The 21552-nt window shown below is 37.0% G+C and overlaps 1 protein-coding gene across 5 annotated transcripts in view; it reads right to left on the reverse strand.

The window, feature by feature from the left end:
* Nucleotides 1–21552, reverse strand: part of grid2 (glutamate receptor, ionotropic, delta 2) — a 427585-nt gene that overhangs the window by 78744 nt on the left and 327289 nt on the right. For all 5 annotated transcript variants that reach the window (XR_005623733.2, XR_005623736.2, XM_039679482.2 and 2 more), the window contains exons 10-11: nucleotides 14593–14790; nucleotides 8280–8592 (exon numbers count right to left, since the gene is read on the reverse strand). Coding sequence is in view for 3 of the 5 variants with exons in the window: in XM_039679482.2 (XP_039535416.1) it covers nucleotides 8280–8592; nucleotides 14593–14790 (511 nt within the window). In the remaining 2 variants the exon portion in view is untranslated. The remainder of the gene's footprint in view (nucleotides 1–8279; nucleotides 8593–14592; nucleotides 14791–21552) is intronic.

Consider the following 21552-nt stretch of genomic DNA (forward strand, 5'->3'; position numbering starts at 1 on the left):
TTACTGTTATTACCGATATTACCGTATATTACCGATATTACTGTATTTGATCACATAAATGCCAGCCCATTCTCACCCCCAAGGCATCACCTAACTGACGCCTTGGGAAGCATTTGACCATGCTTCAATATCTGACGCTTTAGGCGCCCTTTAGCGTCAGTTAGATGACGCCCTGGGATCGCGTGTACCCTTCCCCCACCCCATACCTAAACCTAACCGCGTCCTCTAACTGACGCTTTCTTTTAACGTCAGTTTGATGACGCCGTAGGATCGCGTCATGTAAGTGACGCTAAAGGGCGCCTAAAACGTCAAATATTGAAGAATGGTCAAAGGTGACGCCTTGGGGTGAGAATGCGTTGTAAATGCAGCCTTGCTGAGCATTAGAAACTTCTTTCAAAAATATCTGACCCCAGAATTTCGACCCCAAACTTTTGAACGGTATTGTAACTAGCGATATTGTGTTTATATTCAAAACAACAGCACCAGCATGTGTATCTTTTTAAAAGTTTATGTGAACTGTAATTTGTAAAAGCAAAGCGCTAAGCAATGTGACATCCACCACTTCCTCAGCTCTAACTTAAGAATGCTAGCAAGAAAAAAAAAGTCTGAATTAAAATATTACTGCCAAAAAAAGGGGACCTTAATATACTGGGTATAACAGCTTTTAGTATGTGTCTGATGAGTGTCCTATGTCAGACAACATGTTTGCGTGCAAATTATGTTTGTTTGAAAGCATATTTATGCATGTTGAGCTTGTGAGGTAGCTTACATCTCGGATTCCAGTGGCGATTCACAGCAATGTCTGAAATTATACACTAATCTCCCTTACATATTCATGATGAATTATATAGTGCGGAGTTATGTTCCAATCTTGCACGCATTACATCTCCTCTCCATGTACAGTAGTGTTGGAGGATGATGAAATCTGTTCCATGTACAGGAAAGAGGAAGGCCAGCGGAGGCAATGTGTTGCTTAACACTAGAAGTGCCAGAATTCCAAAACTACTAGAACGGCCACAAACGGTCATTTTGACCGTTAGATTCAAAACAGTGTTGACGAATAATTTTTTGTAATTATTTTCGTAAACCACATTTTTTCAAAGACGAAAACGAGACGATAACTAAATAAAAACTAGGTTTAAATGACAAAAACTATGACGAAAATGTTAGATAGTGACGATTTGCGAAGCGGTCAATAGGCTAATAAAAATAATAGGACAAGCAGAATTAGTGAACAGCCCATGAAGCAAAACAAACAGCGCAGGACAGGGCAGCAGAGCTCACCCGACATGAACGGAACATCTGGATCCGCCGTGTCTGATGATAGCAGCCGTCTCTTTTTCCTTGATGTGGACTCTGACTCTGAATCACTCTCTGATGAGGAGGAAATGATAACTTGCACCCAGGAAACGTCGCTGTCACTTTCCACCTCCGATTGTTCCCCTGCATCCGAATCATCACTCGTCAAGTTCTGAAGCATCTCCAGGGCCATAGTTCGAGTTTCTCTTCATTCGCTCATTCATTTTAGACATTTTAGCCTTGCAATATATATATAGGCTATATAGCCTATAGATAACGTAAGTATTATTATATCTGTAGTCCGGTTTTATTTGCTTATTTCTGATCAACAACTAATGTAGAAATTATTATAGCAAACACTGCTACAGAGGTGTTTACAGTCGACCGGACGGACCTTTCTGTTGACAGTTGAGAGAGAACACGATCAACCGCGGGATATTTAACAAAAAAATACCGCAAATTCAGTGCGGTCAATATGACCGTCTATGGCCGAAATAGGTAAATATGTTCATTTTTTTTGTTTTGCCTTACGTTTACGTAACTTAATTTATATGAAAAGCATTTTAAATGAAAATACAGACAATTTTAGGAAAAGTCAGGTACCAGCAGGATTTTATTATTTTTTTCAACAAAGTTATTGTAGATAAAAAATTCAAAACGGTCAAAATGACCGTTGTGGCCGTTCTAGTGTTAATGACTGAGGTCGCAAACAGGTAGTCTGCAGTGTATGGCAGGAGATCTGCCAATTATTGTTTGATCTGAAATAAATTAAAATATGCATTTCGAGCTACACTGTGTGATTTTTACCCCCATCTAGCAGTGAAAAGGTATATGATCATCCAGTGAATATTAGTTTCTGTTCCTCTCCGATTTCATTTTAACTCCTACGGTGGCCAATGTAGTCCAAGATTAACATGGCTTCCAGTTCGACCTCGTCCATGAGTGTTAACTCAAACATAAACGCGAAAGGCGAAGCTTGAATTAATGGGTATGTCCCTCTTTGGCTAATGTACTCCACTAAGATGGAGGGGCAACATGGCGACCGACATTAGAACCCCTTACCCGTATATATTTTCAATGGCATATTATACACTCACGAGAATTCTTAAACGTAAATAAATTAATGAGCACTTACATTTTTGAAAGTACTAAGTGTTTTTTTAGCTAAGAATAAAATAAAAGAGTTACACAGTAGCTTTAACAGAAAAATAAATAAATAAACAGTTAAATTGTAACACTTTACAACAAGGTGCATTTGTTAACATTAGTTAACTACATTAGTTTACATGGACTAATAATGAAAAATACTTCTAAAGCATTCATTAATCTTAATTAATATATATAGGAAATGTTGAACTTGACATTATTAAACTCAATGGTTGTATCTTAACATTATTTAATGGACCCGAATGATAACATAAAAATAAATACTTTAACAAACATATTGCTCTGTGTTAGTTATGTGTCAGTTATACCTTAACTTACAATAACAAATAGGAAAGTAAAGTGTTACCACTTTACAATACCTATGATCTTCACTTTAGAATTAATTATACATTATTCATAATAATTATGAACCTGTACGTAGTAGTTCATAGTAGTCCTCTGGGAGGTATGAAAAAATAGTAGTCAGTGATTAGATAATAGAAGTAACTACATTCGACTAAGCACTATTACTACTAATAATCAGAGATTCTTGACAGTTAATAGTAGTTACTAGTGTTAATTTGTTCCTGTGTAGTTATTCATTAATGATAGAACAGTATTCTAAAGTGTTACCTTGTATGCCACTAAATGCATGCTACCAAAGGCACGCTTAAAAGGCAACAACTAGTTTTAAACAGTACCCAACTGGGGGTCTGTGGCCTTAAATGATGAAGAACCCTGTTCTTTAAAAAGAAAAAAAAAATCCTTCTGAAACCTTTCAAAGCTTGAAACCCCTCGAGGGTGATATTTGCGACAGGATTTGACGCAGTTCCTGCAAAGAACATCATCTCGGTTTATCTCATTTTTGCTGAAGGGTCATCTGGGGCTTGACTTTTCCTGTCCATGTTTGTAAGTGGCCGTCTGTGAGCTCAAACACTGCAAGGCGAAGACCCGCAAGCCACCAAGGGTGTTTGTGTGCTGGTTTGCCAATGGTTGTACAGATTAAAGCTAATGGTAGTCAGAGCAAATCCTGCGCCATGCTGAGGAACCCAGTGCTAGGACTCTGTGAGTCAGCGATAAGGTAAAGGACATGTGGTATGGGAGGAAGAAAAAAAAAGAATGAAAAGAGAAATAAATAGCTTGTTCTGTTCTCCTCTCTAAGTGTCAGACAAAAACAGGGTTCTTCAAAGCCATTATAATGCCTCTCTTCAGACTGACATATGACTAGGATGAAAAAAAAAAGAGTGAAATCTACAACATTCGAGAATGCACTTTTCATTTTTCAGACTTGATAGTGGAGCGAGGGGGAGCTCAGTCAGAATGAAGATGAAAGGAATAAAAGACAAGAGCTGAGATGAAAGCACTGATAGGGGCCTGTGGCCCTCATATTCATTGTGATGCCACACTATTTAATGTGTGTATGCATGTAAAGGTTGGTTTGGGGAGTGGGGGTCGAGTTAAACAGATGTGTGAACACAACCTGGAGGCACCAGGAGAGAATGCTGCACACATTAAAGGTAGGGTAGACAATTTTGGAGTGGCTAGCAATAGCGAACCTTTGAAAACGCTCTGAGCCAGTGGACGCACACTGTTATGAATGCACAATATTTCGGCTTTAATCTCGAAACATTTCGACTTTAATCTCGAAACATTTAGACTTTAATCTCGAAATGCTAGATTTATTTATTTTTTTTTACAGATATTTTTTTTTTTTTAAGATTTTTTTTTTTTACTGACTTTTTTTTTTTTTTTTAGGTTGCGGTTCAGGACTTCCGTACCATAGTCAAGTGTTAAGACTGTTAAGATTTTAGCAGGCTGTTAAAATGGACTCTCCTTAAAAAAAATATATATATATAGCTGCTGGACCTTCTTAAGTTTGAATGTCTTGCAAGAACGATACATTTCTTTGGGGTTGTCTGAACAACAGAAGGCTTGATCAATAATTTCAATGAGCTTTCACTTCTGCAGAATAAACTACAATTACAAATACCCCTGATTCCCAGAGCAGATTGCAGCTTTGAATGATTTTATTTGTGACAAAATTAAATTGAAAACTTTGTGGGAAACATATACGGGGATAATAACAATAAAAACATTCGGGGCTTTACTAAAAACATTTGGGGCTGGAAAAGCCCTGGAAAGCCCTCCTGTAGCCGCCCATTTTGAAACTACAAAAAAATATTCTGTATATGAATTTAATAAAGTAAAATAACATGCTACAACAAAACAGTCCTGATGCACTGTTGCATTTTACACATCTGAATGCGGTGTTGCAGTGAAACAGTGAAAAAAAAGTGTTTATGAAAGCGCTTATCAGGATTACTGGGCATTATAAAGGGGAAAAATGTGAATCTCAGTTCATTACAGTGCTACAATAAAAGAAAAGTTATTGAGCGTTCAATTGGTGGCTTCAAAGATCTTATAGCACAAATGCTTTTTCTCAGTTAATTAAAAGCGGTTTCTTGGTAAGCTTAAGACATCAGGGAGCTTGGCATTAATTACGAATCTACACGTTTTACTTACAAATGCACACGGATAAAGAAACATTTTCACAAAATCTTCTGGGATTTAAAAGATATAAAAGAAGCTCCTTGAAGCCCTCAGTTGGTTTTGAATGGTTTTGAATTAGTTTACTCAGCATGTGTTCTCTGTTTCATGAGCTTTACAAATCATTGCAACTGATATAGACTAAAAAACAACAACAACAATGAAATATTGTTAATTTAACTGGTTTAGTTTCAGGTCCTTAAAAAACAAAGTGTTGAAGGTATTTGAGGTATGAAGTTGTTTCAAATCTTTTTTATGATGATTTTTATAGGTTACATTGTAAATATATTGTACATGTTGTGGCAATACTTTTGAAAAACAATAATATGCAAAGATGGTGACATGAAACAGTACATGTAGTTCACATGACATTTAATTTATCTCTGTAAAAAAATACAGGAGCAAAGAAAGGAATGTGAAAATTACATTTGTTTAAGGGGGATATATAAAACAAAAAGTCAAGAAGCATCAGCGGAGAGAGGCAGAGGTCTTTGTGAGGCAGATGAGAGTGACTCATCAAAGAGACCGATTCTAGCTATGCCATTCCAGCTACGTCCCTTCTCTCCCCACTCACTTCTCTCTTGTTTTAGAGATCGGGTGTATTTGTACAACCAGCTCTCTACAAAACATCAAACAGGACTGCAAGACAAAAGGATGATACTGATAGTGATGTTTTAAGTTGTCGGGGGAATGCATGTAAGCACACAGCGCAATTGTGTGTATGTGTTTCCATCTTTGTTTGCTTCTGGAGCTGCATCATATTCCACAGTATGTAATCAGCTCCATTTAAACAATTTCATCCTAAAAAGAGACTGAACTCGGCTCAATGGTCTGATGAAAGCGCATTAATAAACTGATTTCTCACCATAATGAGCGCGTTTCAAAAAGAAGCATAGATTGCAATTAGAAAAGAAATGGACCCAGATACAAGGGAGCAATTAGGCTGTCTTATTATAATCATCGTCATTATTACCCGCTCATGTAAATTTACTGATTTTTGGTTAAGTGCAATTCCAAGCAAATGTCAACCTTACCATGGGATAATGAAGTGTTTACTCAAGGAACGTAACCTCATTTAGGTCTCAATTTTAATTAATTCTTCCTACTATAATTTAACACAATTTTGGAGTCTATTTATCCACCACACGAGGTGCGCACCGATAAAACAACATTTACCAGACATGTTTGATGGTTCCAAAAGAATTTTACTTTATCTTATCCAAGTATCCCCGTGGGGCATGACAGAACATCGCGAGGCGGTGGCGTGATTGATAATGAGCGATATCTGCGCAACGCACCAGTCTCGTATCTCAGGAGAGGATACATAAAAGGAGGAGCGACAACAGTAAAGGATAAGTTAGGAACAGGCCTGGACTATAATTTATGTTATGTTTTTTTTTTTTATATATATATATATATATATATGTATATATATATATATGTGGCGGGAGTCCATGAGCGGCAGCAGTCTTTACTTTCATTTTGTATTTGTTTATTTATTAAAGTTGTTAAATGTTCGCCGATTCCCGCCTCCTCCTCCTCATAACTAAATTTGCTACAGTCATGGTTATACACTGTACGCGTAGACGCACGTAGATGCCAAAATACCCATCTCGGTGAGTTTCCATGTAAACACAGTCACACATGGCTTATGTGAATGTAAACAATTGAGAAAGAAAATGGATGTGTATCATTATATTGTATCCGTACTCAGCTCTTAAAGCGACAGCGACTAATATTCCTGCTGCTGTCTGTCATTAATGTTAATCAAACAACAATATACAAAGAGAAAATCCCTTTTGTAGCTTATACAGTAAAGACTATGCAGTGTTATTTCACATTTGATAATTACATTACTGTAACTAAATACTGTTAGACTTACCAGAAAAACAATAAAAGTTAAAGCACTATTTCTTGTATTTTTGTATTTTCTATGCAGATTCACTCCCCTACAAAATCATCCCAATTCTTCTATAATGATTCATTCTTTCCAAATAAAGGTATTCAAGTCATCTAGTGAAACTGCAATATATTTCACAGCAAAACACTTTGAGATGCTTATATTTTCATTTATGCAAAATTGGGCATCATACACTAAAAACTGAAGGTCACTAAATACTAGACAAACTCAAAACATGAGCCTTGTTGCTAGGAGACAAATGAAACAATTATGTTCTAAATTCACTTTAAAATAGCATGCATGTTTGATATGCTCAAAAAAAAAAAAAAAAAAAAAATCTGACTCTGTGCCCATCATAAACGACAGGCCAAAATCTGCAGACTGGCTCTGACCTATGGCAACTTGCGTCAAATGAATAAGATATTTTAAAGAATGTTGATAACCAAACATTTTTGGCTTCTATTGACTTCCACTTCATTGTTTGTGTGTGTGTTCCACAGAAGAAAGCAAGTCATAAAGGTTTAAAACAACATGAGGGTTATGGCAATTTTCTTTTTTTTTTTATCTTTTGTTCAGTAAACACCACTTTCAGAATTATGTCCAAATTTCCCCAAAAAGACAATAATCACAAAAAATATTCTGTCCTATGGAGAGCAAAATTTTCATTCTGTTGATACAGTCGCTTCTAGATAGTGCATTTCAAGTCACAGAGGAACTACAAACAGTAAAGTTCAGTTCATACTGCAAGTTAATTTACCTTAAAATGGGAACGAAAATCTACAATTGGATCTGCTGGGGGTTTAGAAAAGAGCATAATGGTTTGCTATAATTAGAAGTTTCTCTCAGAGGCTACATTTCACTGCAAATGTCACAGCCGTAAAAACGGGAATTGGCCTTCACAAGCAGTCTGTAGCAAAACATGTCAAAATATTGCTGGTAATTAATTATATCAATTGATGTTCGTTCAACATGGTGAGGATACAAACCCTGCATAGTGACTGACTCAGTATTCCTCTTTTATTACACACTATCGTTTTTATTCACTGAAGCTCACAGATTTTCTGTCCATCTTTTGTCCAAAAAAAAAAACAGCCTTGACCCTTTAAAAATTTGCAAGAAAACCAGAAAGTGCAGATATGATTTGCATATAATTTTTCACTTTCCCTTGACTCTCCCTTTCTCCCTTTGTCACGTATAATCTTTGGTGCACAAAACACATCTAGCTCACACACATCTAGCACTACACAAAGACACACTTTAAACAGAAAGTGAGCACTTAAAATTATCTTTCTGCCCTGCTGTTCTCGATATCTCTACTTTTTCTCGCTCTTGAATCTCCTTTCTTCTTCCAGCACAAAGCATATCACACGCTCACGCACATACTCACCCTGCTGAACGAAGGATCCGTAGACAAACCACATGGAGTTGTAGAGGGTCGTGGAGGACACCGAGCCCATCGGCAGTCTGGGAGGGTTCAACCAGTTGAGGAGATACACCAGGGTGCCCACCAGCAGCACCGTGCCGGCTATACATGCCCACAGAGACAGGTCGAAGGGGGCCAGGCATGCAAACATATCCACTGTCCTCTCCGCCTTCCTCAGCAACACACCGACGGAGTAGTCCATGTAGCGTGTGGTGAAGTCTACCACGCTCTCCCGCTCAGGGGTGATGGTCAGGGCTGACAGACCTACATCTGCTCTCTGCCCAACAAAAAGACACAGAAAACGGACATATTTAAAACCAGATCGTGCAAAGAACAGGTTCTTATGTGTATCACGCTTATAGCATAAGACAATACAATACAATACAAACTCTAAAAACACATTAAAGGAGAACTCCGGCGCAAAATGAACCTTTTGTCTAATAACACATTGGTACATGTAGTCAAATGTTCTTTTGAGATTTGTTTTCATGATAATCAAATGTAAAGAGTTTTATCTCTAAAAACTGTTTAGCGTATAATGCTAGTATATAGGGCAAAGAGTAATGAAAAATAAAAATCACTAGTTAATACTACAAACAAAATAGCCCCACATTAACACAGTAACATAATGAGGGTCCCTACATGCAATCCGAAGCATTGAGAACTTAAGCATTGTAAGAGTACAGAGTTTGATAAGAAGATATTTCTTCAGTCCACTTCGCATATACTAACACAGTCTCATCCCAAAAAGTCATATAACTGACGTCTTGGGACATCTTTTGACCATACGTCAATATCCGTCTTTTTAGGCCCCCCTTAAATGTCGGTAGATGGCGATCATACAACTGACGCTTCACCTTTAACGTCAGTTAGGTGACGGGTTAGGTTTAGGGTTAGGTTTAGGTCTGGGGTAGAGTTAGGATCCCATAACCTCATCTACCGACGTTTAAGGGGGCCCTAAAAAGGCGAATATTGACGTATGGTCAAAAGACGTCCCAAAACGTCAGTTATATGACGTCTTGGGATGAGACCGGGTTGCATATACAGGCAGAAGCCATCTTTGGAAAACAGTCTCGACCAGTCGAACCATGAAAGATAACGACAATATTGAAAAATTTGATAATGCTTTACAGTGCGGTTCCATTTGTTATAACTAGTTAGCATGAACTAACAGTGAACAATACTTCTGAAGCATTTATATCTCAGGCAATGTTAACTTCATTAAAATGAAAAGAGGATGGACAGTTTTATTTTTAACTAATATTAACAAACAGGCATAAACTGTTACAAAATTGTTCATTGTTATTTAATTTTAGTTAATGCATTAGCTAATAAGAGCTTATTGTAAAGTGATACCAAACATTTTTTTTTTAGATTTTAATGTTATAATTAGTGCTGTTAATCGCAAAAAAACACCTAATTAATCACACATTTTTCTGTAATTTGAAAAAAAAGGGGAAAAAAAATGCATGCTGCGTTAATTGCGTTGAATATTTTTAACGTGTTAAACTGAAAAACTGAAAAACGTTAACACGTTTCATGTTATTGTAGGTTGACATTTAATAGGGTTTCACAAATCCAAATCACACACATTCATTTTGACAGCACTAATTAAAACATTTTTTCAAAATATGTATAAACCATTATTTAATGAAAATTGATAACATGAAAACAAATCGAGATACTTTGAATGTGAAATATGACAGCCCGGTTAAATCTTACATTATAAATGTCTGAAGTCAGAAAACAGTGGAAGTCTGAAACATGCTTTTGCAGCTAAGTTTTAATAAATCTCCCTAGGAAGAACATTTTGAGATGCCAAGGAATCATATTATACTTTCATAATACAATGCGTTTATCACATAATCAAAGGAAAAATTTATTATTTGTGATATGAACACTTTAATATAGCCTTTGAATTAAACTTCAGTAGCATAAAAAATTTAAACGTAAATCTCATTTATCTTGTTTTTACATATCTTAAATGTGTTTTTTTTTCCCCCATTTCCGTTTCTCTTTATTTCTTTTTCAGTAGAAAATAAAATGACCAGAAGGCACTGGACCCATAGTGCCTAAATGCAAAATTTCCATTATATACATAATGCAAAATTTCCATTTACTATCCCATATTTAAAAATATATATAAAAAAAATAAAATAAATCAGCTTAGGGACAGACAATTACGCTTTCATTATGTTGAATCAGTAAATGTGCAAATACACAGCACTTCTCATTGTCCCCAATCACAATATAAATAAATAAACTTCCTCTAGTGAATTCCAAGGTAACACGGTCTGCTGCCAAAAACTAAAATTGTTTGTAAGGTTTTTAAATGCTAAACAACATCTAATGTTGTGTTCTTTTTCTTTTTTGGCAGTTCTGGAAATGATTGTGACTAGGTGCGCACAGCAGCGGTGAGATTAGATGAGACCTCTGCAGCCTCAGAGAGTTCCTGTCAAGAGACATTACCATCGGCAGAACAAAGGCATGTCATTATCATAGGGGGAGAGCCAGAGTCACCTGCCTGACTCCCATTAACCCGCCCGGCCACCTTCAGAGATCAGGGACCCCACAGGACCTCTGTATTTGAGCAGGGTTAGAGAAGCATCCGGAGCCCGGATCACTTCACAAATGTTAATCCACACAACAAGTGCTCCTCTGATTGTCTCGACCTAGAAACTCGGTAGAAGCAGACTGCCTGCTTTACAACGAGAGCCTGACAAATGACACTTTCACAATAGAAAACATCTAAAATGAGAACAGAATAGATGCATAATTAGTTTGCTAGTGGTACACCTAATTTAAAACTAACTTTTTGATGAATTATACCAAAACTGAAGGGGTCATTTAAAGGGATATTTAACTTTGAAATTAACTTTTGATATGTTTTAGCTTACCTCAAGGGCATCCAAGATGTAGGTGTCTTTGTTTCCACAGAACTTTCAATTTTGACATTTTTCGGTCAAACCGTTGTCTGTCAGTCATATAATGAAGGTATGGGGGCCCACCTCAAAGAGCATGCACAGAGAAGTCAAAATTAAACATGATTTAATGACTCGTAAATGTCCAAGTGACTGTTCGTTTTCTCACACAAACCGCTCGTTTCGTGTCTTAGGCCATCAATGTGCACTTACAGTTATGAGTCATTAAATCATGTTTAATTTGGACTTCTCTGTGCATGCTCTTTGAGGTGGACCCCCTAAACCTGCATTATATGACTGATAGACAGCAATCGTTTGACCGAAAAATTTCTAAATTGAAAATACTGTGGAAACAAAGACACCTAAATCTTGGATGCCCTTGAGGTAAGCTAAAATATATCAAAAATTACTTTCAAAGTGAACTATCCCTTTAAAGAATAAAAATGCCTTTGTCTAAAAATGTCTTTGTCTAAGAATAAAAATGTCTATTTAAAGATTAAGATTAAACTTTTACTTTAAAACTCCTCTCCCACTTCAAAAAGAGTATTTATTGCACAAACGTGTTTCAGTAATTCAGCAGCAAACAATACAAGATACATGTTTTAAAATGCCTTCAGATGTGTTGAATGAAAGAAAAAAAAAAAAAAAAAGTAATGGTATTGTAATGTAGTCATCATTTGAGGACCAAAGGGACATAAAATCAAAAATGCCTTTAATATGTATCCATTGTTAACTGTATTACAATTACTTGACATGAAAGCTTTGTATTTATGAAACACCTTGGTTGTGGGATTTGTATTACTTGACTATTTGTCTATTGTACCAAGGAATTGAATGAAATGACCTTTTGAGAAATGACTAGGCTACTTGAGAGAATACTAAGCTTTGAAAATGCACCACTTATTTTGTGGAAAAAAAAAAAAAAAAAAAAAAAAGCATATTGTCAAGTGCTGGCTTTTTAAAACATCTAAAAGCAAAAAAAAAACAAAAACAAATAAACAAACAAAAATTAAAAAAAAAGATGTTCAAAGTTTACATCTTTACATGAGTATAGCTGACAGAGAGCAGCTACACATTGATATTTTGTTTGATCAGTGAATCAAGAAGAAATTACTTGTATAAGAAGAAAGAGGATGTACAAAACATAATCACTACATCCTGATTTTACGCCACCACACTCAATTAACTCACAGCTGACGAAATCTAATAAATTTCATGGGCTGCCAAGTAAAAAAAAGCTTAGAAAAGCAGATATGTACCAAAGTAAGTAAAACAGTAATATTACTACAATTTAAAAAGAATTATTTTCTATTTTACAATTAAATTTATTTATGTGATAGCAAAGCTCTCTTTTTTCTATTTACTGAAAAAAGATTTAATTTCTATTTAATGCCAACTGTATGTTGGCATTTGTTGTTTACGAGAAGTTTATATAGGCGTAATGATTTTTATACTGTACAAACTATATTCTATCCTTTTACAGTAACTTTATCCCTAATACTCTAGTACTGGAGAACTCATGCCCATCCCTAGAATTTATTTGAAATAGAATGTATTTGTAACAATGTAAAGTTTTCAAATTTTCAAAAAGTCACCAATTTAATGAATTCTTCCAGAATGTTATTCATTATTAGAAAGTTATTCTTCAACCAAAAAGGAAGAAGAAAAAAAAAATCTAACTGACCCCAAACTTTTGAAGAATTTTGTAAAGTGATTGTTGTTTCCTCTGTAATGCCCTGTCCTGTAATATCATGTCTTAACAGCCTTTTTACATAATTAGAACACAAAAAGCAAACGCAAAAATCCAAAAACTCTATCATGAAAGCACATACAGATGTAAAGTTGCTGGAAAACAATGTGCCAACAGAGACAGTTACAATGGGATTAAAGCTCCTTAATATTTTCCTTGTGTTTTGGTCTATCTCTCTGGAAATGAAGATAAGCGGCAGTACACTGTGGTTCATATTTCCGTTTCCCTGACAGAACAGTGGTGAGGAAAATTCTCAGCACAGGACAGCAGTAGGGATGGAGGTGTGTCGGGGACCTGAAAAAGCTGTGGAATGGAAAGCAGCGGGATGTTTGGAGTAATGGCCCTGAAAATGTGTATCTGACCTCTTACAGCTGTGAGATTTGCCTTTTGTTTATCTGGCAGCGGACAACATTTCAGTATGATGTTTTTCCCTCATTCACATGTAAGAAATCTGTGCTCTTCTTTATCAAAGCAGTGCAGACTGTTTGGGAATATCAGGGAAAATGAAAAGCCCAAGATAGTCTGAGAAAGCCAAAGGAAAGCACATAAATCTGAGGCATTCAGCCAGACTGTATTATATTAGTCAAATCAAAGGCAGTGCTGACCGCGCTAAAATAATTCTGCCTCATTAAAAGGGTTTGAAATGGTCCTTTGAGATTTAAATGTGTTAATACTTGAAATACTGTCTTTCATTTATATGTGGAGATTGTTTTCAATTCGCTAAAAAAAGTGTTTGTCTAATGAGATTTTAATGGTGTGTGCTGCATTTTTTGCACTGGTTGATTATGGATATAGCTCAAATTTAATTTTAAAACTAGTCAAATTTGTTATTATAAGGGGTGTCAACCTAGTTTTGGCCATGCAATGTATATACCCATTTAAGAGCAGAGTTGGGCACCATTTATAATTATACTGAAGTCTGCAGTTTTTCATCTTTGTCGCCATCTCTGTTCGAAATCTGCAAATGCAGTTATTCGCGGAATTATCAACTTTACGTGAGTTAAACTACCTCGACATTGCACAGCGCGGATGAACACAATGTTTGAGGAGAGAGTGCAGCTGTCAGTCACCATGCTGGTGTGGATATGGCATTCAGAATCACAGATTATTCTTTTTGGAAGTATGACCAACATAATAATTTTCATGGGAAAATGTCATCTGAACAAGTAAGTAACATCCACTTTTGTTCTGGTTCTGACATTGCAGTAAATCGAGATTATCTACTTTAAATCTAACAATCGCTCATGAATCTCTAGTTGTCACTGGTGATTGTCGTTTGAATTTTTCTGGATTCAAATTGATAAGTTTAATTATATCAAGTGCTTTGAGAAAAGGTTATAAATCTCCACCTCCAACATCCTCACTCGCAATATACTAGCCGAGACTCTTCTTTATGTGTACAGATGTGACGTAATGACGCAAAGACGCACTCAAATCTCCTGTGCAATCCACCAGTAACGCTGGAATTTACCATATGAAAAGCTTACCGTTTTGAATCGAGCTAAGGCAAACAGATTTTGAACACTGGCTGGTTATGTATTTTTTTTACCATAGACACGTAGTAAACAGGCAGACAGATTTTGCACAATCTAGATAAACATCTTACCTTCGAAACCAGTTCTCCAATAAGACCATTCCAGGACGCATCAGCCTGCTGGCTGCCATACTTGTGATCTGGGGCCACGTAGATCTCATATTTGAAACCAAGGTAGTTGGCCAGAGCGTCCAGCACGTCGATCGAGAACCCTTGGTACTTCTTAGGTTTCCCAAGCACATTTTCTGAGACCATCACAAATGGTTCTTCCTGAAATGAGCAATAGCACAATAATTATCATTTCAGTTTATAAAGAGACAAAATCCTCTAGCTAAAAGCAACAAAAATAGTTGCAGAGGATGGATTATAACGCACACAAAAAACAAATAGTCTGTATTAAGTATAAGTTGAGGGCACCGGTTTTAGAGTCAACAGGGTATCATAAAAGGTCTACTGAGAACACAGCTTGACGTTCATGATTCTGAGGGTGGCGGATCCATTCTTGGAGCTGACACATGTTTACCTGAAGCAGACGCATAAGCTCCTACAGCGGCTTAGCTAATGCTCATAATTTGATTTTATTTTCAGCAAGAGGCAATGTCACTTGGCTTTAACCTCCCCTTATGAGCTGTGGCATAATTCAGAGAAAAAAAGAAAAAAAAGTCAGGCAGGAATTAGTGCCATGTCATATCCAATCAACAGTAATGTGAGGAAAGTAAATATGCATGGCTTCGGTTTTAGGATAGTTGAGTGAATCTACAGAACATACAGGAGATGCTAAGAGGTGCTTATTTGTTTGAGGCTACAGGTTTAAAGGGTCATATAATGGTACATGCACTTTTAAAAGTTGATAGTAGAGAAATGTGTGCTGGCAGTTCCTGTACACAACCATCATATAACAACCCGGTCTCATCCCAATACGTCATATAACTGACGTTTTGGGACGTCTTTTGACCATACGTCAATATTCGCCTTTTTAGGGCCCCCTTAAACATCGGTAGATGAGGTTATGGGATCCTAACTCTACCCCATACCTAAACCTAACCCTAAACCTAACCCGTCACCTAACTGACGTTAAAGGTAAAGCGTCAGTTGTATGACGGCCCCGGATCGCCATCTACCGACGTTTAAGGGGGCCCTAAAAAGGCGGATATTGACGTATGGTCAAAATACGTCCCAAAACGTCAGTTATATGACTTTTTGGGATGAGACTGTGTTACATATAATGATAAAAATTCCATCCAGTGTTTTTTTCTTAATCTCCTTATATGTTTTCCCCTGTCTCAAATCGAACCGTCTGACCGCGTGATGGTCACATGGTCGGAAGTCCCTTCCACGCCACGATTGTTGATTGACAGCAGTGTTTCAACGCATACCCGCCCTGGACAAGCTGTCATCGTAGTCCGCCATTGTTAATACGCTGAAGCAGAATGGCGTCTAAGTGATTGTGGCGTTCTGTTCTTGGGTGTAACAGCGAACACAGCAGTCATTTTGATGTTCCTAAATTCGAAGCGCTGAAGATGCAGTGGCTGAGTTTTGTTTTCGAAGGGAATATTCCCCACAATCAACGTCAATGCTTTCATGTTTGCGCGCATCATTTCAGGCTGCTTTATAAACGAGGGTCAATATAAAGCTGGTTTTACTCAGAAGCTGCTCCTGAAAAACAAAAATGTCCCTGCTGCACCTCCAGAAGAAGTGAGTGTAAAGTTTTATTAATCTTTGCAAATCGCGAAAAAAAGTTTTCATGACCATTAGCTGTCAATGAACTAACGTATACATCAGTAAACACACAACGTTCGTATCTCATATCTCACTACTCTACCCTGCCAGTACATACAAAGATAGATCAAAGTGACATTGTTAACCAACCATTCAGAAACGTCCTGTTCGAGCCTTAATTGTTAAACTTCTTCGGGCCGTCATCTTGCTCCGGATCAAACCCAGAGACTCACGCTGCCATTCTTTCTCCAAAATATACCCTCAACTGTTGTCAAGGCAACACTTCACATGTGTACTTCCTTAATAGAGACCAGGAAATTTATTAACATTTCGTCACAATGTAATCATACTATATGAGTAAAGAAAGTTTCTCCAGTGATTTGCATAGTTCCCTTCAAACATTTCAAATCAGTTCTGAATTTCTTGGAATGGAAATGTAGGCAATATGCTCTGAAACAAAAATAATAATAAAAAGTCATTTCAATAGAAAAGGGGTCTGAACCAACGATTCTCTCTTAGTGCTTAATAAAGATTCACATTTATCAAACATTACTGAACTTGATAGTGCTTGTCAGTCATACATTATTCATAGTGGGTTCTGACTGACTCATAAGATCCCTAATGCTCAATTAGGGATTTAAGGTTTTACTGTGCTCACATCAAAGAAATTAAGTCTTTACGAGAAGGATTTTAAATAAAAAATATATACCCGGATTCACACTCATCATACAAGCATTAGCTCTGCCTATGGCTGAAGAAACCATTCTTCTGAAGCAGCGAGACCGGCATTTCAATTGATTAATGGTTCTCCACTGATAAAGACGAACGGAGTCTCCAAGGATCTCCAAAACCAGTTTGGCAGACTATTGTGGAGGTGGATATGATGCGATTTGGATTAAGTCTGAGCTTGGGGCCAACTGGTGTTTCATAAAAGGTCTACAAACATTGTCATACACTGCCAAACTGGCTCTGGAGAGTTTCTGAAGGTCACACAGAGAAAATACTTATTTTTATAAGGAGGAAGTTTAGAGTGAGACGCTATGTGAGCAACGGAAATGTCGTCAGTAATGCTGACAGCTGTTACCTCGAATTGTGAAAAAAATTCTCAAGGACAAGCTGCAGTAGTTCCCAGTAGTTCTATTAGAACAGTACAAACAGTAGTTCTATTAGAAGCATAGAAGCATGGCAGAGATATATGTAACCCTGTCAGCTGAATTGACTCATACAGAAGAGAAGGAGGTGTAACACATCTTTTTGTGGTGGGGTAGCATTACCAGTTTTTATGGTAGAGTAGAACGAGTGTATGTTGAGGGATTTTCTGAAAACAGGAGGCTCCTAAAAGAAGGACTCTTCAAGATCAACTTGAGGGCCACAACACTATGGTTCTTAAAGCCACAATATCTATTTTTTGTGCTTTAAAAAATAGCAAAAATAACTGTATCTATGTTATATATTTCTATTAGATGTGTACTTACATTATCCTGACAGTTTCCACCAACTTTCAAATACGGAGAAATTTATAGTTTAATTCGAAGACACGGGACGTTTCTTTATTTCCGTTTCGTCGCCCGTCTATGCCGTCATATAACCTTTGACTCCTCTATTTTCTCCAACTTCCTTGCGGAACCAGGCGAAACCGTCAAACACAAAGGGGAACACTGGACTACCGTCAATAAAGCAAAGAAAATGACGAAGAAAAAAAAGCAGTATGTATTTTTATGTGTGTAAATCACGTGCCCGCTCACGAGCGCTCACTCTTAACAGACACTGTCCCCGGTGCTGCTCGCGCATAAAGCGCTCCCCGTTCACAGTAACCGGGTCGTCTCATTTAAATCAGCCAACTGTTGCTGTTAGCGAGCCGCGCACATTGAATACTCATATGAATCAGGCTGCGAATGTACGTGCCCGCTTCAGCTCTCTCATGCTTACTAAATAAACGCCTCACCTCCGGCGCCGCGCACTCACTACATTCTCTTGAGCCTTTAGCACATAGTGGATGCATAACGCAAACCCAGTCAAACGTTTGACTGCACTATCTTTATAGTATCTAAGCAGTATGTGCTTTATAATCCGGTGCGCCCTATATATGAAAAATGTTCTAAAATAGGTCATTCATTGAAGGAGCGTAATATAAATATTTATATTCGTCTACTGCGGTCTGTATTATAGTTATGGAGCACGATTTGCCTGCACGTTCTGCTGCTACAGCCAGCTCAGTGAAGCTCAAACGTACGGGTGAAAAATATGACCCGAGAAGGGTTTGGGACAGGAGAAGCATGACACAGGTAAACATTGGGGTTGCATTTAAAGCTTCTCGACAAGCTAAATCTACAGAGAGATGCCGTATATCCATATATTTTGTGAAACGATGATGTCATGCCATGAGCTGAGCTGGTTGTCATTGACAGCGACAACAACTCCCGTGAGCCCACGCTCTTTCCCGACGTCATCAAAGTACGTCTTTTGTTATTATTTTAAAATGAGTGACCCCTGGTGGCCAAAAATTTCATACTGTACGTTTAAGAGTAACATAAAAAATTCTACACTAAATATTACAAAGGGGGAAGTCTTCTCCCTCTTCAACAGCAGATTTAATTATCACTGTAAACATGCCTTTCCTTTCACCTTTAATATCAAGTCAGTCTAAATGTTGTTGAATCCATAGTTTACTGGAAATCACAAACCAGAAGCTTTTTTTGTTAAAGGGGTCCTATTATGCCCTTTTACGAAGTCTTGATATCGTTTTGCGATAATACTAGAATATGTTTTCATGCCTGATTGTTCAAAAAACATACTTTTTTTCTTTTCTTTTTTTTTATTTTTCTTTTTTTTTTTTTTTTTTTACATATTTTACATTATTACTGCTCCTTTCTTCCCAGTCTGGTTGACCACGTTGTTTTCAATGAAGCCCCTACTTCTGAAATATGAAATGTGCTGTGATTGGTTAGCTGGCCCAGTGTGTTGGGATTAGCAACGCTTAGCGTGTGTTTAGAATATGTCACACCCCTTCATGACCGCAAACTCGACTCAGATGTATTAACGATGGCATCATTTTCAAACCATTTTGAGTCCGATTCGGAGTCTGTCAATGTTAACAATCAAGAGGATCGTGCTGAACAGATTTCAAGCACGGACTCTGCAATCACGGATTTCACAGGACGTTTCAGAGTGGTATGTTTTTTGGGGGGAATTTTCATGTAGATACTAGGGGTACTGTATAACGGTTCACAAAATTCATGGTTCGGTTCGATATGATACACTTGTGTCATGGTTCGGTATGTTTTCGATACAGCAATAGGAGCATATAACACAAAACAGCTCCTTGGACAAAATTAAATGTAATTTTGTAGTAGTTATAAACAAAGGTTTATTTTAGTTCAGATTAACATTTAAGGGCAGCGATTGTATTCATAATGTCAAAATAAAACCGACGTAATGTTACTTGAAAGCATTACCACTTCCATGGTTACAGTTACTAGTGTTACTACAGTAAATCCATGATGAATGTTGCTGATATGTGGACACTGAATAGTTAATTCATGGCAAAATGTTTCTTCCTGGTTTTCACATCAGTGCTGTTTGATTTGTTAACAACCAGGGTTGTGAACTCGAGTTGCATGACTTAGACTTGACTTGGACTCGAGTCCCAAATTTTATGACTTGCGACCCGATATGACATATTCAAAGATGACTTGCGACTCGACTTAGACATCAGTGACTCACGACTTGACTCGGACTTGAGCCCTGTGACTTGACCTACCTTCTAAAACCACATATCAGAGTTGTAATAATCACCGACTGTAGCATAGCACTGTATCATTGACGCATGATCACAGCGCTGATTAGCGTTGCTTTCGCATATTTGGCACTGAGCCAGAGAGCGTGTGATAGAGTGCGTTCAGCAGCGCGTGTCAGTTGTCATTTATTATCACACGTTCAGACAGTTTTCAACCAAATAATGTTTTCTTTTTTTCTTTTTCAGGCATTTAAATACACAAGTACTAGCGAACCATTTATAATTTGAGAAAAAAAAAAAAATTATTTTATATTATTATATTATTTTTTTTAATCTGCATTGCCACTCTTCACATTCAACCAACCAATCAACATCCACTAAGTTTGAATAAATATGATAATATTATTATATTATATCATATTTTAAAGGCCTTCCTGATATAAATTAATATACATTTCATTTACTATAGTACTTAACAATGAGACAGTAATTTGTGTAAAAGCTCTAATGACTTGTTTTAGACTTGAAGCTTAAACTCGAGGACTTGCAACTTGACTTGGACATGTCTGTCTTGACTCGGGACTTGACTTGGGACTTGCAAAACAATGACTTGGTCTCACCTCTGTTAATAACTGAGAAATGTGAATGTTTCTCACTAGATCTCGCAGCAATGTTATTACTTTAGTGGCAAATTATTATTTTTTTCTTTACTGGATTTTGCCGTGTAGTAACAGTACCTTTGCCATTTGATTGGGCAATGTTGTGGTCACGCCACCGTCTCTTACATTATGAGTGTGCTTGCCATGCGCGACACACCTAGATTTAAAATAAGGACATTTTGGTCGGCAGGAAAATGGTCCAACGAACCGTCCGGTTTAAAAATGTGTACCGAAAAGAGAACCGAAAGCCTCGTACCGAATGGTTTAATACGTATACGTATTAATACGAATATATCGACGCTATCAATCACAAAATCATGGATCAATTTCCTAAGTGAACAGTCTTACAAAAGCAAGAGCTTACAAAGCTGAAGTAAACATCACATCAATACTATAATCAATACTGCTAAGCAAGCAATAATACATACAAGTCCATAAACAACAGATTGTCCCATCAAAATGGGAATGGCTACGTCTTTCAGGACATGGAAATTTCAAGACTTATATCTTTTTATAAGTTCGTCATCCTTAGGACAAACCTTTTCCGGGATGGAAAAAACAGTGACAAGGGTATTCATCTTCTCTAGCGTAGCTCAACCAGGCCACACCAACTTTTTTGCATCATTATTTAAATGAAGAACATTTTGACTTCATAAGATCCGGAAAAAGTGCATTGTAATCCAAACAAGCCGTTTATTTTTGTAAAATTTCTGTTCAATAAAATATCTCCCTTTGGATTGGACTTTGAGCTTTGTAACCTTTTTTAAATGCTCAAACAGCAACATTACACACTAACTAAAGTTGAATAAGTGAAAAAGCATAATAGGACACTTTCCAAGTTAGTTAGAAATCACACTAGCATATTATATCACTTGACATTTGACAACACCACTAAGTCAGTTATTTTATATAGAAGTC

This window comes from Pimephales promelas, chromosome 14 (genome assembly GCF_988280905.1).
Source record: "Pimephales promelas chromosome 14, fPimPro1.hap1.1, whole genome shotgun sequence".
Taxonomy (NCBI): Eukaryota; Metazoa; Chordata; class Actinopteri; order Cypriniformes; family Leuciscidae; genus Pimephales; species Pimephales promelas.